At 34.1% G+C, this 14,868-nt stretch overlaps 1 protein-coding gene across 4 annotated transcripts in view; it reads right to left on the bottom strand.

Moving 5' to 3' along the window:
* FAF1 (Fas associated factor 1) overlaps positions 1–14,868 on the bottom strand; it is a 499,298-nt gene that overhangs the window by 180,924 nt on the left and 303,506 nt on the right. For all 4 annotated transcript variants that reach the window (XM_060305721.2, XM_060305705.2, XM_060305724.2 and 1 more), the window contains one exon: positions 4,964–5,050. In XM_060305721.2, the coding sequence (XP_060161704.1) occupies positions 4,964–5,050 (87 nt within the window). The remainder of the gene's footprint in view (positions 1–4,963; positions 5,051–14,868) is intronic.

Here is a 14,868-nt window from a genome sequence, read left to right as displayed (position 1 = left end):
AATATTTAGTAAGTAGCTTTGTGACTCCTAACACATGTCTAAAGACCTTTGGTCCTAAAATTCTTAATTTCTCAAATTCTGAATGAAGATTCCTTAGCCAATGATGGAACCACAGAAGACCATTAGTAATCTCAAAAGAAAAAAGTGGGTGGGGCACAACAAAAAAGTATTAAAAACTGAAGGATTTTTCTTCCATTGTATAAGTATTATTAAAACCTGGAGTTTTAAAAGCTACATATATTCAAATTGTCTGCATTATAATAAGGTGCCTTGACATAACTCACAGTGTTAAAATTATTTCCACTCTCTGGAAACCAAGAGTGTCCTTGTTAAAGTGTAAAAAGATTTCGTCTGCTCGCAACTACTCGTTCTCACAGCTGAACTGTCACAGCATGAAAACATTCCCCCACTGGTGAAGCTTTAGATACCTATTTCCCTGGTGAAAGAGTGCAAAAGGAACTGAAAGAGTTATTGACAATTCATACAGTATCCCATATCCCATTAGAGTACAACTACAAGCAAAGAAAATATTTTAACTCTGAAGACAGATGGGGCAACAATGTTTTAAATGACTGTTAACTTCACTGAGTAGTACTGAAAATGTCAAGATTGTAGTCTATCAGGTCTGAAGGAGACTCAAGATTATACCAGAATCTACTTATAAGAAGTCTATTTCTTTGTCCTGTTTGCTAAGTCAAAGGTTAATGAGAAGTACATTGAAGAAAACACCTTCTGTGTTACTGCAAAGTTATTTCTCATGCAACATAAAAACGTAAATGAAAAAGTATTTTAATCTAGTTCTTCACTAACTTCCTTTAAAAAACAGCTTTATTTATGTATAATTTACATGCCATAAAATTTACTCTTTTTTGTGTGTATTCAATTCAACGATTTTTAGCAAATTTACAGAGTTGTGCAACCATCACCACAATCTAATTTTAGAACATTTCCACCATCCCAAACTACTAACTTTTTTTTTTGCTTGCTCTTATTTTTTTAACATCTTTATTGGAATATAATTGCTTTACAATGTTGTGTTAGTTTCTGCTGTATAACAAAGTGAATCAGCTGTATGTATACCTATATCCCCATATCCCCTCCCTCTTGTGTCTCCCTCTCACCCTCCCTATCCCACCCCTCTAGGTGGTCACAGAGCACTGAGCTGACCTCCCTGTGCTATGTGGTTGCTTCCCACTAGCTATCTGTTTTACATTTGATAGTGTATATATGTCCATGCCACTCTCTCACTTCTTCCCAGCTTACCCTTCACCCTCCCCATGTCCTCAGGTACATTCTCTACATCTGCATCTTTATTCCTATCCTGCCCCTAGGTTCTTCAGAACCTTTTTTTTAAAATTAGATTGCATATATATGTGTTAGCATACGGTATTTGTCTTTCTCTTTCTGACTTACTTCACTCTGTATGACAGACTCTAGGTCCAGCCACCTCATTACAAATAGCTCAATTTGTTTCTTTTCATGGCTGAGTAATATTCCATTGTATATATGTGCCACGTCTTCTTTATCCATTCATCCGATGATGGACACTTAGGTTGTTTCCATCTCCTGGCTATTGTAAATAGAGCTGCAATGAACATTTTGGTACATGACTCTTTTTGAATTATGGTTTTCTCAGGGTATATGCCCAGTAGTGGGATTGCTGGGTCAAATGGTAGTTCTATTTTTAGTCTTTCAAGGAACCTCCATACTGTTCTCCACAGTGGCTGTATCAAGTTACATTCCACCAACAGTGCAAGAGTGTTCCCTTTTCTCCACACCCTCTCCAGCATTCACTGCTTGCAGATTTTTTGATGATGGCAATTCTGACCTGTGTGAGGTGACACCTCATTGTAGTTTTGATTTGCATTTCTCTAATGATTAGTGATGTTGAGCATCCTTTCATGTGTCTGTTGGCAATCTGTACATCCTCTTTGGAGAAATGTCTATTTAGGTCTTCTGCCCATTTTTGGATTAGGTTGTTTGTTTTTTTGATATTGAGCTGCATGAGCTGCTTGTATATTTTGGAGATTAATCCTTCATCAGTTGCTTCGTTTGCAAATATTTTCTTCCATTCTGAGGGCTGTCTTTTCGTCTTGTTTATGGTTTCCTTTGCTGTGCAAAAGCTTTTAAGTTTCATTAGGTCCCATCTGTTTATTTTTGTTTTTATTTCCATTTCTCTAGGAGGTGGGTCAAAAAGGATTTTGCTATGATTTATGTCAGAGTGTTCTGCCTATGTTTTCCTCTAAGAGGAAACATAGTGTCTGGCCTTACATTTATAGTGTAAGGCCTTACATTTATAGGCCTTACATTTAGGCCTTTAATCCAACTTGAGTTTATTTTTGTGTATGGTGTTAGGGAATGGTCTAATTTCATTCTTTTACATGTAGCTGTCCAGTTTTCCCAGCACCACTTATAGTAACTTCTTGATCTAAGATATTTCTATCAATTCATGGAAGCCACTGGTATCTAAAGCTACTATATATTCAAAGCCACACAAATTTCTGCAACTGAGCAGGAAAAGCACAAACTAACCTCACTTTTAATGACCTTTATAACCAATCCTCTATGCTGGCACTGGGAAGAAAATGTTCAGGTGCTTTCTCTGAAAGTTAAACCATCCTAAATATTCAGTTATGGCACATAGTCTTGGAAAGAAATTAATTATATTTTTGTTGGTAACACATTTCAGGCTGTTTACACAGCTGACATTTCTCAGCTGTACCCAATTCATACCCTAAGCTGTGAGGACGATCTTATTTTGTAGCAGATGCCTCCACTTGAGTGATTTAAATAAGTATAAAAACACCATCATTGCCTGCAACAATATAGATTACAAGCACCAGCTTTATGAGTTTTTATAGTCCTAATGAAAGAAAGGTTTCATGACATTTCTTTGGCTAGAAACTCCTTAAAAGACTACAGTTATAAGCAATTTTTGCCAAAACTCAAGCACTGGAGTTAGTGGATCTGCTATGGCACCGATTAAAAGCAGCTTGGCCCTAAACATCTTTGTTGTATCAATCATGAAGCTCAAGGCAACATCCTGCCAATGTGGCAACATATGCTCTGGGGAGGTATAGGCAGGCATCACTTGACAGGTTCTGGGACAAGGTGGAAATATGAAAAATGAGGCAATAAGAATCAAGCTTCTTAATGGAGATTCCCTCTTGTGTCTGCTATGACTTATAGTACCAGGTAGCATCACAGACTTCCATATGGTAAGTTTTAGATGCTTTCCATATTTTCCCATAGTAATGAAATTGCATAGAACTCTTTGGTAAAAAATTAAATAAAGATCATTAAAATGTGAGATCATTAAAATGTGAGACAGTGCCAACTCAAGTCAATGCTCAAGTCAATGCTTTAACAACTAAAATGTATAAGGTACTATGTTACAGAGTAGACACTGAGTGTCTACTATGAGGCAAATACTGTATATATATATATATATTATCGCTAATCCTCATTACAGTTCTTCAGATCAGTGAGGTAACTGAAACTCAGAGAATTTAAGTGACATGCTCAATCTTAATTATTTTCTTCTATTAAAGTTATTATTTATTGTAGCAGGTTATTAGACAACGCTAAGAACATTTCTGGTTTCCTCACGTCTTCTCAGGTAAACAGAAAGCTATCATTTATGTATGTTACTCTCTTAATTTTATAAAAATAAATGTATCACATTTTCTATCAGTCTAATGGGGAAAAAACAAACTAAAAACAACAACCACATCATTACTACTTAGCCATGGACAACCAACCAATAACTCTAATGATATACTATAATGTCAATATTAAAATCAGTTGTTTATAAATAAATGTAACTGCCTATACACAAATAATTTTTTTCTGAAGGGTTCACTTAAAAAACAAATTTTGCTATCTTCTCATTATTTTTAAAGTTTCATAATCCATAAAACATTTTTCAAAGGCACAGTGTTTAGACTGTGGAATAATTAGACTCAAGTGACATCTACATAAACAGATTGTTCAAAAATGTTTCTGTCTTCCACAAAGAATTCCTTTAGATTAAAGTATATGATGGTAGTGCTGAGAGAGGAGTAGTAATTATTATCCAGATAGAAATGTAATATTTACTAGAAAATAAGAAAAAGGTAATTAAACTCTTGGCCATAATCATTACTTGGGTATTTATTGTTAGAAGATGTTTACAAAGTCTTAACATCTTTTTAGCCCTATTTACTTTAAAAATAAGACTTACTTCAAAATTATTGAAACATTCTAATTTTTTACTTTAAAAGAAAAATGGGTATCTGGTTAGAACAACCAAGATTATGATAAAAGTAGCCAAAATGGCCTCCTCAGATGATAAAATTTACTCTCTTGGAAAATAATAATCGCTGGAAACAGGACAGAGATAGGAAACATTTCAAAATTTACAACAGGAAAATTATTATGAGTAGATGTAATAATAGTTAAAACTTACAGACTAGGTCTTTTCTTCCAGTTTTTTATGGTAGTGAAAATTATGAGTGTGTTTAAGAATAGAGTGCTATTAATATTAACTATAAAAAGTAACTTTTTAAAGTACAGGTCTAATTATGGGAGATGCAGTTTTAAAATTAAATAAAATGATTAGGTTGATTTTGAAGTACCTGTAATTTAGGGAAAAAATTTTTGTGTTTGGGACATTTCATTAGTAATATCTGAATATCTGTATTTTTTTAATCAAGGAAAAATTTAAGTCAAATTAAGCAGCATCAAGTTCCTGATATTGATGTTGTAACATTACCAAGAGAATGCTGATATACTTGGCTTATGACACCAGTTCTGCAAGTGAACTCAAATTATTACAATTCGTCTTATCCTCAACATTATTTGATTTATAAAATTCTTCCAATGGATTCAAAGCATTTGATTCTGCTTAATATCAGTGCCAATTAGACTGAAAGTGGCAAAAGAGAGAGGAGGATATTAAACTGCCAACTCAACTGTCACTTACGGAGTCATCTGTGGCAGAAGTTGGCCAGCCCTCCCATAACTGATGGCGAACAGGGATACTCGTAAGGTCATACACATTTCTCTTTACCTATAAAAAGAAAAAGAACAATTAAAATAGGGTTTCCACATGACTTATGTTAGTTGCCAGTCAATTTATGTGATACACTGTGTTTCCTCTGTTTTCGAGATTCAAAACAAGAATCTGAAACTAGAAAAACACAAATCATAAAAATTTTATTAAAAAATCTAAACCAAATTTAAACCAAGGTTAGATGAAATAATAGTTCAAGAAACAACCCCCCACCCCACCCCGCTGATTATTTTTATGTTCCTGGATGGCTTCAAGTTTCTTTTCAGTCAGGAAACTTCAGGTACACAGTTCATGTAGGACAGACTACATGACCTAATTTATAATTATACATTTTTATAATCTATTTAATTTTAACAATGACTCAAGATATGCAATGGTTCAAATAAAAGATACGTTTCTAGTTTCTAAGTGGGACAGAAAAGGATGTTAGTTTTTTTTCCAAGGGGGTGGAAGGAAAAACCTGAAGCTTCCTTCATTGTTTTATGTACGTTTCAAAGATATAACTTATTAATAAAGCAGCAAAGGGTTATTTCTTTGAAATCATTCCAAATTAGAAACTATTTCAATAGAATATTTATTAGCTGAGAGCCATCCATTAATATGCTATTTAGGCCCTTCCCCAAAAGAAAATATAGTAATGATAGTTTTTATTTTAAATACTGGTAAAGTTAAAAAACTGTTTCTCTCAAAAGTAACATTATACCTTTTAACTTTATTTGTTTGTTTGTTTATTTTTGGCCACACCCACGCGGCTGGTGGGATCTTAGTTCCCCAACCAGGGATCGAGCCTGCGCCCACAGCAATGAAAGTGCAGAGTCTTAACCACTGGACTGCCAGGGAATTCCCAATACCTTTTAACTTTAAAAGGAGAAGAGGTAAGTAATTTTTCAGAATAAAGTGTTGGAAGGTTAAACTCCTTTACCCAGTAATTATCATATCTTTCTTTAGATTTTTTTTCTAAATAGATTACAAAAATTCTCTTTCATTCCATATTTACAAATAAAATAAATTATCAAATCGTAAGAATGAAGAGATCATCCACCTTAGCTAACTCTTCAGGCTAGTTTTGGGGCTACCCTGCTGTAACAATGAAGCTAATTTTGAAATGCTGCACATAATAAGTTCTATAATGACTTCAATGTGGAAAACAAGCAGCATTCATTCATGTTTTTAAAATGCAGAAGTCTGAAGTATCATGTTGTCCAATTACAGCATTTTGTATCACATTACTGTTTACTATACATAAACACATCTAAGTTACCCTTCCAGTGAAAGAGAGAAATATATTCACTGGGGAAAGAAAGAAACAAAACAAAACCCAGAACTTAATCTATTTTTATCTCTAATGTACACCTGTGAAAAAAGACTTGGTAAATGAGAACTGAGGCGCTTGGGGGCATGGCTTGATCCCCACTCAATTCAAACACACAGCTTTTTTTTCACAGATTCTTAGCAATGGCCAGTCTACCATGCAGTATTTTGTTTATGGTCAGTCACATCAAGTATGGAAATTTTCATTAGTCATTATCAACCCAACAATTTAACCAAATGCAATCTAACCTCTTACCACTTCCACTAGCTAGGACTATTCTGTCACGCTTAAACATTGGTGCTCTAGGGGGAAAGGTGTTCCAGACACACAAAATATTATTATTATTGTTTATTAATAAAAAAGTGAGAGGACAGAAGGAGTATGAGGAAATTTTAGGCCTCAAGGCAAAAAATTCCTTTCTTAAAGTTAGTTTTAATTATGTTGTCTAGATAAGCCAAGGGTCAGCAGCTATTTTGAAGGTAGAGGGGAAGGCAGGACAAATATTTACATCTGTTGGAAAGGTGGCAAGGCTACCCTTGCATTGGAGAATATACACAAATACTATGAGTTGAGTATATAAACAAATAACTCTGGAGTGAGATTCTTTAAATTCCACCTTAATTCCAAAACACAACAACACGGTATTATGAAATAAACAGTATTTTTCTTCTTTCATTAACTCATCTGTAACTGCGCTGAATGAATAACATTCCTTTGCTATTCTAAGCCTGAAAAGCATGTTCTGGCTATAGTGTTATGTTGGTATAAAGCACAACGCCAGACTGATGTGCTGAACAAAAGTGATCAAAGTTAGAGTAATGTTAGCCATTGCACAAGTATTTGGCTTCATTGTTCTCCCCAGAATGACATCTGTTAAGCAACTTGTCATAGAATAAACTGGTTAATGCAGAAAGAACTTGGCTGAGAGGGTACAACGTAAACCATATTTGGCTAATGTTTGATTGTTCCGATGCAAAAGCTAAATTCACAGCGTTTCTGAAAGTAAGCCAAAAGAACCTCATGTTAAACCATAATCACTAAACAACAACATAAGTGAAAACAAATTAGTTTTTCAAAAATAATTCCATGTTTATCAGTGCTGAAACCACAGGCAGATTTTACCATTATATGGAAGAAAGACAAGTGATAAGACAGCAGAAGTACATAATGAATAATGGTCTTATTAACAGAGATTAAAAAATTCTACTGTCTTTATTGATGGTCTTATTTAATTAAAATTTTAAGTGACAATTCTGTAGGGAAGAAAAAAAATCAGAAATGTACACAAAGCAAAAGTAAAAATGATTCTTTTAAAAAATTAGTATTCTAGGAAAGCTGAATGACAAAATATAGCTAAGTATAAAATGATGCAGATGAATTTATGGTCATCATGAATCAAATGAAGGACACAGTTTTCTCAGAGAGAGAAGGATGGAGGAACAGAGGAGGGAGAGAAGAAGGACTAAAGGGAAGGGGAGAAAAGGGGGGCCAGGCGAGGGGGAAGGTTGAGAGACTGAGTGATCTGAGAGATTTAAGAGCACTTGAGAGAGGCAGAAAGAACACACATACAGGCTAGGATGCTGTAGCTGGCATGCCCAGCTGCAATTACTGTGCTACTTCTGATGGAGTTTCATCTTTAGAGATTTGTGTTAAATTCCAGTTAAGGACAAGTGGCACTTCACAGGGTAACATTTCCTAAGGGCCTTTTTGTCTTACATACTTTCTTTGATCAGCATTGGCTCAAGATTATGCTGAATCTTCATAATCTTTTCAATTCTTGTTATGCATTAAGCTCTAAATCTATGAGATTTTAGGCTGCTAAACTATGCAAATGTTTCAATTAGTTCTGAAAAAATTTAATAAATGCTTTGATTACCAGCTGAACATTAAAATTATGTTACAAACTATACTGTATTTGGATTAAGTGTTCTGGATTGACAAAAGATTTTCCAGAGCTTATTTTCCAGATTTTCTAAAAGGACAGTTTCACTTCTCCCCCATTGCTTCATATAAGACAGTTGTTTGTGACTAAGAAAAAAATATTTGAATCAGATTACCTTGAAATAGTACAGAATTAATGCAGTATTGATTTATTTCCTTATATTTGTTTTCATTGTTAATAAAACAATGTAAGCAATGATCTCCACTTCATATTTCCTCATTGTGGAAATTTCAATGATAAACACAGCACTGGGAAAAAGATCATTTTTTTATGACCTGCTCGAAATAAAATTATATAAGACATTCATCTCCCACAAAATTTTGAGTTCCATAAATTTTCAAACAGTTTTATATTTCAGGTAAATTTTATCAGAATTTCTTAGAAAAAAAATTCTTAGGAAGTTTGCTAAAGGCCGAATTTTGAGGCTCAGATTAGCCTTAAATGAGCTGTCTGTAGCTATTCAAACTGAAAAATATAAAACTTGGTAGATAACTTTGTCAGCTATATTTTATAGCTAAATGTTGTGAGCTAAACGTTGGTCACACTATTGAAAAACATTTTAGGGAATTTTAAATTTCATTCAGGTATTATCCAAGTGGAAGCAGATTCTGATTATAGAAAAGCCACAAAGTTTGAGGTATTGTGGCATAATGAGAGGCAGAGAACTAGATTTCTAGTCCTAATTCTGCTGTTACTGTGGTGCAAGTTGGTGGAACCTGAGACCTAGTTTATTCAATATTCGAAAAGAATAAAACAAGATCACTACTGATTTTCAAAGCTCTAAAATTCTATGATTTTTTGAAAATATTGGAGTTAATCCCAGATACAGGAAAATAAGAGCTAAATATATTTAAGATAAACAAGTAAAGAGGGAAAGTTTAAAACCGTAAGACTAGAAAATGAAAGAAAAATAGTAAAGAGTGACTAATACAACATATCAAAAAGGAAAATTGCCAATAATTTCAGTTAAGAAATACAGATATAATAAACATTTTAAGTGAATTTTTTTTCTTGGATAAAGAAAAGTCTTAGTTTTTGCTTTTAATTACACTGAAAAGTCTAGATTTTTTTTTTTAAAGAAAAGACTAAATAATACTCTTCTCCCAGGAGATCTCATTTAAAAATAAAACCTGTCATACTGGTTTTCCAAATAACTATTTCATCAACCAAACAGGCTATGGTTTTGCCAGAATACTACAGGCTAAGTGATACAGTTGTAAAGTTCTATTAATTTATTTCAACATCTTTAAAATTTTGAAATCTGGCCTATGACTTTTCACATATCAAATATTTTAATATGGCAAAAAATAGAAACCAAATATTTAATTGCTTAGAACAGTTATCAATTTGTTAGCACTCTAGTTTCTAGATTTTCTGAATTAAGAATACTATGACAGATTACAACCCTTACGAAAAAGCACCCTGAAACTACATATATGTATCTCATTCTCTTATCAGTCTTAGAAGAAAGAGGCCTTTGGTCATATTAGAACCCGAGCTTATCCAAATTTTAGAGTATCAAAATTTGAACTCCAAGTAATTCACACCATCAAATGATGCTCCAGTTAAGAGTTTGCTAAATAATAACTGCACTGAATAAACAAGTATTTGTGTGTGTGTGTGCGTTTTAAACAAGACATACAGACTAGGCTTAGTTCCAGTTTCTTAGCAATCACTGGTGCTCTGAAAGGCTTATAATAGTTAAGAAACCAATCACTTCTGATACAGACTGGGTATTGAACACATACTTCATATCTAAGGACTTTTCTTTTTCTTCTTTTTTACATATTGTATACTCGTTGCAATTGCACATGGATTTGTTTTACTATGATGCAAGTTAAAACCCTCCTAAAAATCCTTCTTGAACAAAAACACTTGAAACCGGATGGTGCAAGGGGAATGAGAAGGTGGCATCAGTAATCAAATGTTAATTAGCAAGCTTTCTTTTCCCCCTTCCCTCAGGGCTGGCCTGTGTTGGAGAATTCAAATCAGAAATCAATGCTTCAAGTGTTTAACTATTACTTCTTCTCATTAACCATTTAAGAGACTCAGCAATTCTCTCCTCATAAAAACAGTAACTCGAGACATTTCTTTTTCTCAAATACCATCTTTCCAGAAAACAATGAGGATGTTGTTTGAAGAAAACTGTAAAATTGAAGTTGCTTTCAACCAGGCTTTAGGCTGCGTTCTGTTCTATTAAAACATTTTTTGGCTCTAACTGAATTCTTCATTCCAACAACTGTAACTAAGTTTTGCTTTGTACCATACTTTAAAAACTTATTTCACCTCTTACTTGTCTGCAAAGAAATCTGACAACCGGCATCTTAAGAGATTACTGGGAATGATGACAATAAAGCTAAGCAAATACGGAAACTAGTTTGAATGCATATAGTTAGAAATGGATTTTAGCCATCCTGAAAAACTACCAAGGAAAAGATTTAACACTTTCATTAGAAACATGGTTATATTCAGAATTTCCTATCCTAAAAGTTTGGTGTGGGTGAAAATGATATAAAAATTGCAATGTTAGATCATAAAGTAACTGAACTAATGGCCATAAATTTATTAAAATTAATTCATATCTTTAGTTAAAGGTTAAGCCTGGATTTTAAAAGAGAACTCTTAAAGAGTGAAGAAAACGTTTATAAATGAGCAAGGTTGAGTATGTTTCACAAATGGGAACAATTATTTTTCTGCATCTGTGGTTCTCAAAGTGTGGTACCTGGACAAGCAGTATTCGTATCACCTGGAAACTATTAGAAATGAAAATTCAGGGGACCTGTCCCAGGCCTAGTGCACTGGAAACGCTGGGACCCCACAATATGTGTTCTAACAAGCTCTCTAGGTAATTCTTACCAAGCCAAAGTTTAAGAAGCATTGTGTGAGTTATAGGCTCTCCTAGATAGCCATGTCTTTCTAACTTACTGATTCAAAAGTTCTTTGAACTCTTGCCTAAGGTAGCTAGTCCTTTTGAGAATGAACATGATTAATAATGATTTGTTAGGGAAATTCTAGAAGTGCTGTAATTTTTTCAATGATAAAGTGATTATTTTTAGTCTAAGAAAGTAATGAAAGATAGCACTACTTCACTACAGGCTCCATAGCACTGAAATAATTGATGAATAATAATCTTCATCATTGAAAATCTGTGTTAATCTTCAGTTTTTCTGCCTTAAGTTTAAGTGTGATTGCTTTCTGGCTATAATATATATTTGGTATTACAGTAAAACTGCAAATCCACAATAAATGATCTATTGTCACACTAAATAAACTTGGAAGACACCTGTACCTATCAGCTGAATTGAGGAAATGTCCCTAAAGACCAGAGAACTGTTTGAAGCAAAGGAAAGACTAAACAGTTTTTGGTTTGTTTTTTTTGGTCTCTCTCATAGGCTACCTGAAACAAGACCCAAAGGAAAAACAGTGGGAGGTTAACCTCATATCAATCAGTCAAGACCTTATCCTAGAAGGCAATATTTCCTCTCTATACTTTATGGAAACAGTGTAAGAGCAAAGTTTTTCCAACAATGGCCTAATAGATACCATAGAAGCGAATGTTTTTTATTGTCCACAATGAATCAAACATCAGTCACTCAGTCACTCATTAAATGCTCTTAAAACTTCCCCTTTTAGAATCAGGTAAATTAATTTATAAGTCCTTCCACAAAGTAAAACACTAATTAAGTCAAAAGTCGATCCTAGGGACTTCCCTGGTTGGTACAGTGGTTAGGACTCTGTGCTCCCAATGCAGGGGGCCTGGGTTCAATCCCTGGTCAGGGAAACAGATCCTACAGGCATGTCACAACTAAGAGTTTGCATGCCACAACTAAGGAGCCCATGAGCCACAACTAAGAAGCCCATGTGCCACAACTAAGGAGCCCGCCTGCCGCAACTAAGACCCGGAGCAACCAAATAAATAAATAAATATTTTTTAAAAAAGTAAAAAAAGTAAATCTTAGAAATAACTGGAACAATTATAAGAACATTTTTAAGGAGTTTTACTTTAACCTTAAACCATTTTATAAAGTTCAATTTTATGTACAACTTTAAAAATTGATCACATAAACCAAGAAATACTTGTATACCAGAAGTACTTTGATTTTTAAGTCTGAATTTTAGTAGACAAACCATTTGTTATTATGTCAGAAGCGGTATACAAGTTAATCTTAAGGACATAATAGTACATGTAAGCCAAATATTTAGCTACAAAGATATTCACTGCAGTCTTATCTCTCTCTCTCTCTCTCTCTCACACACACACACACACAGACACACACACACACAATTGGCACAAATTTAATATCCAGTAATAGGCTAAATCCAGTCTGCTGTCTGTTTCTGTAAATGAAGTTGTATTGGAACACCACTACCTCCATTTGTTTACATACTGTCTGTGGATGCTTTTGTACTACCATGAGGGCACACCTGAGTAGATGCAACAGAGATCACATGCCCTGCAATACCTAAAATATTTATTATCTAGCCCTTTGCAGAAAAAGTTTGCTGACTCCAATGGAGAAGAATATTTAATAATGTAAAAAGTTGTTAAATATTAAAGAAAAACCAAGTTACAAAATTATGCCCATTTCTGTTTATTGTTATACATATATGTATATGTACATATGTATATGTACACTAAATATATGCACAGAAAAAAAGATATAGAACAAATGTTAAAATTTGTTCCCTCTGCATCATGGGATTATGACTATTATTTTCTGTGTATCTATCTTTTCTAAGTGTCTATTACTTCTGCGGTAAGAAAATTTTCTTAAAAATTTTATTTTCATTCAAAGTAAAGATATGTACATGGAGTCAGAACAACCTGGTGTTCACTTCAGCTGTGCCACTAACTATCTGAGTGACCCTGAGTAGAGGAAAGGGAAAGGAAAGAGAAAGGCAACTGAACATTTATTGAGCATCTTCTATAGACCAGGAACTAGGTTTTATGTTAACATATCCTCACAATAAACTTTTACATGTACTATTATCTTCGTTTTACAAATAAGGAAACTGAGGCTCAGAGACAATAAATAATTTGCCTAAGGTTTCTCCAGTTAGTAAATGGTGAGATTTGGATTTAATTGAGTTCTACAAGACTCTAAAGTCTAGATTCTTTTATGACTATGACATATCTTCTCTGAGCCTGAATTTCCTCTTCTATAAAATAAACGGTTATTATCTTTAAAATTTTTTTTCACCTGACACTTTTATAATTGTAACGGGTAAGAATTTTCCATAAGACTCATTACCCTTACTCTGAACGGTGAGCATTAACTGGTAACAAGTAAGAGTACGAGTGACCAATTATGGGTGAACACTCTGTCAAGAGAGTAACTGAGCCTCTTCATACCTGTTGTGCTGTAACAGGCAATGAAGAGCAGTTACAGGCTGTCAGTTTTGTACTTTAAGTGCTGTTAGAGGAAGGACAACTGCAAGAATAAACAGCAACTTGTTATTGTTTCAATGACTGAATGCTGCCTTCACAGTAAGAGGGTTCCTGGTGTCACACACAGCTGGGAAAGAAATAGCAAGATAAAAAATTTTCAAGTAAAATAAATCAAGGTAAAAGGAGAAGAACAGTTAAAACAGTAAATAAACTTTATCGTGTGCGGGTTAGCAAAGGCTCTTCCTTGTATATACTTTTGCCCAATGCCGTCTGAGTCTCTACCCAACACTAATGATAAGAGTTTCGTCTGGAATAAAAATATAGGAAGACATTCACACTATGGGCCTGCTGCTTCTACTTTGCCAATATACAGTAAATCAATTTGCCCCATCTTGTTATTCCAGTTTTCCCTCTCTCAACGGTTGGGCACTGTTGCGAACCCCTCTTCTGTGCTTTTGATTTGCACAAGTGAAACCCTGATCATATATCTGTCTTATTTGCAACCTCTTTAAGTTCTAAAATAAAATTGCATCTATAAGGAAGATGATGTAGGGCAATGCCATTAATCTACTCTGCTAATTTGTTTTTCACAGAACTGTATTTTCTTTTAAATTTTACACACACACAGACAAATTAAACTACTTGCCTTGCAAATGTCATTCACTTAGTTAATGCCTAAGTCAGGATGATAATGCAGATTTTAAAAAATTCTTAATCCATTTCTTCTTTCCTCGTAAGAATTTTTTTCTTTCCCTTAAAGGACCATTGCTTCTATAGAAACTTCAAAATTTTTCAGATGCTGGCAGTCTTACTGTTTTTGGTGAAGACCCATCTTTATATTTTGACGAAGACTGTGTGTATCCTTCCCCACTCTGGTAGCACCACAATGATGCTCAGACATAATGTTTATGTTTGCTTTGCTGCTGTCTGTTGCCCATCCAGGCTTTTGCCTTTCTCTGAGATGTTGAAAAAAGTGGTGGGAACCATCAGCAATGGAACCTCAGTCTATAATCAGGTCTCTAATAATTTTATCTTTTCTTGTTAACAAAAAAATGCAAAAAACAAAGACAACAAAGGGACTTAGTGTGGGGGTCTGCCATGAATACTAAAGTGCCTGGGGGTGTGGCTCATCAAGTGAAAATAAACCATTCAAGTCACCCACATCAAGGAGA

Source organism: Globicephala melas, chromosome 1 (genome assembly GCF_963455315.2).
Source record: "Globicephala melas chromosome 1, mGloMel1.2, whole genome shotgun sequence".
Classification (NCBI taxonomy): Eukaryota; Metazoa; Chordata; class Mammalia; order Artiodactyla; family Delphinidae; genus Globicephala; species Globicephala melas.
Note: the sequence above shows the minus strand (reverse complement) of the source record. Positions and strands in the feature narration are given on the sequence as shown.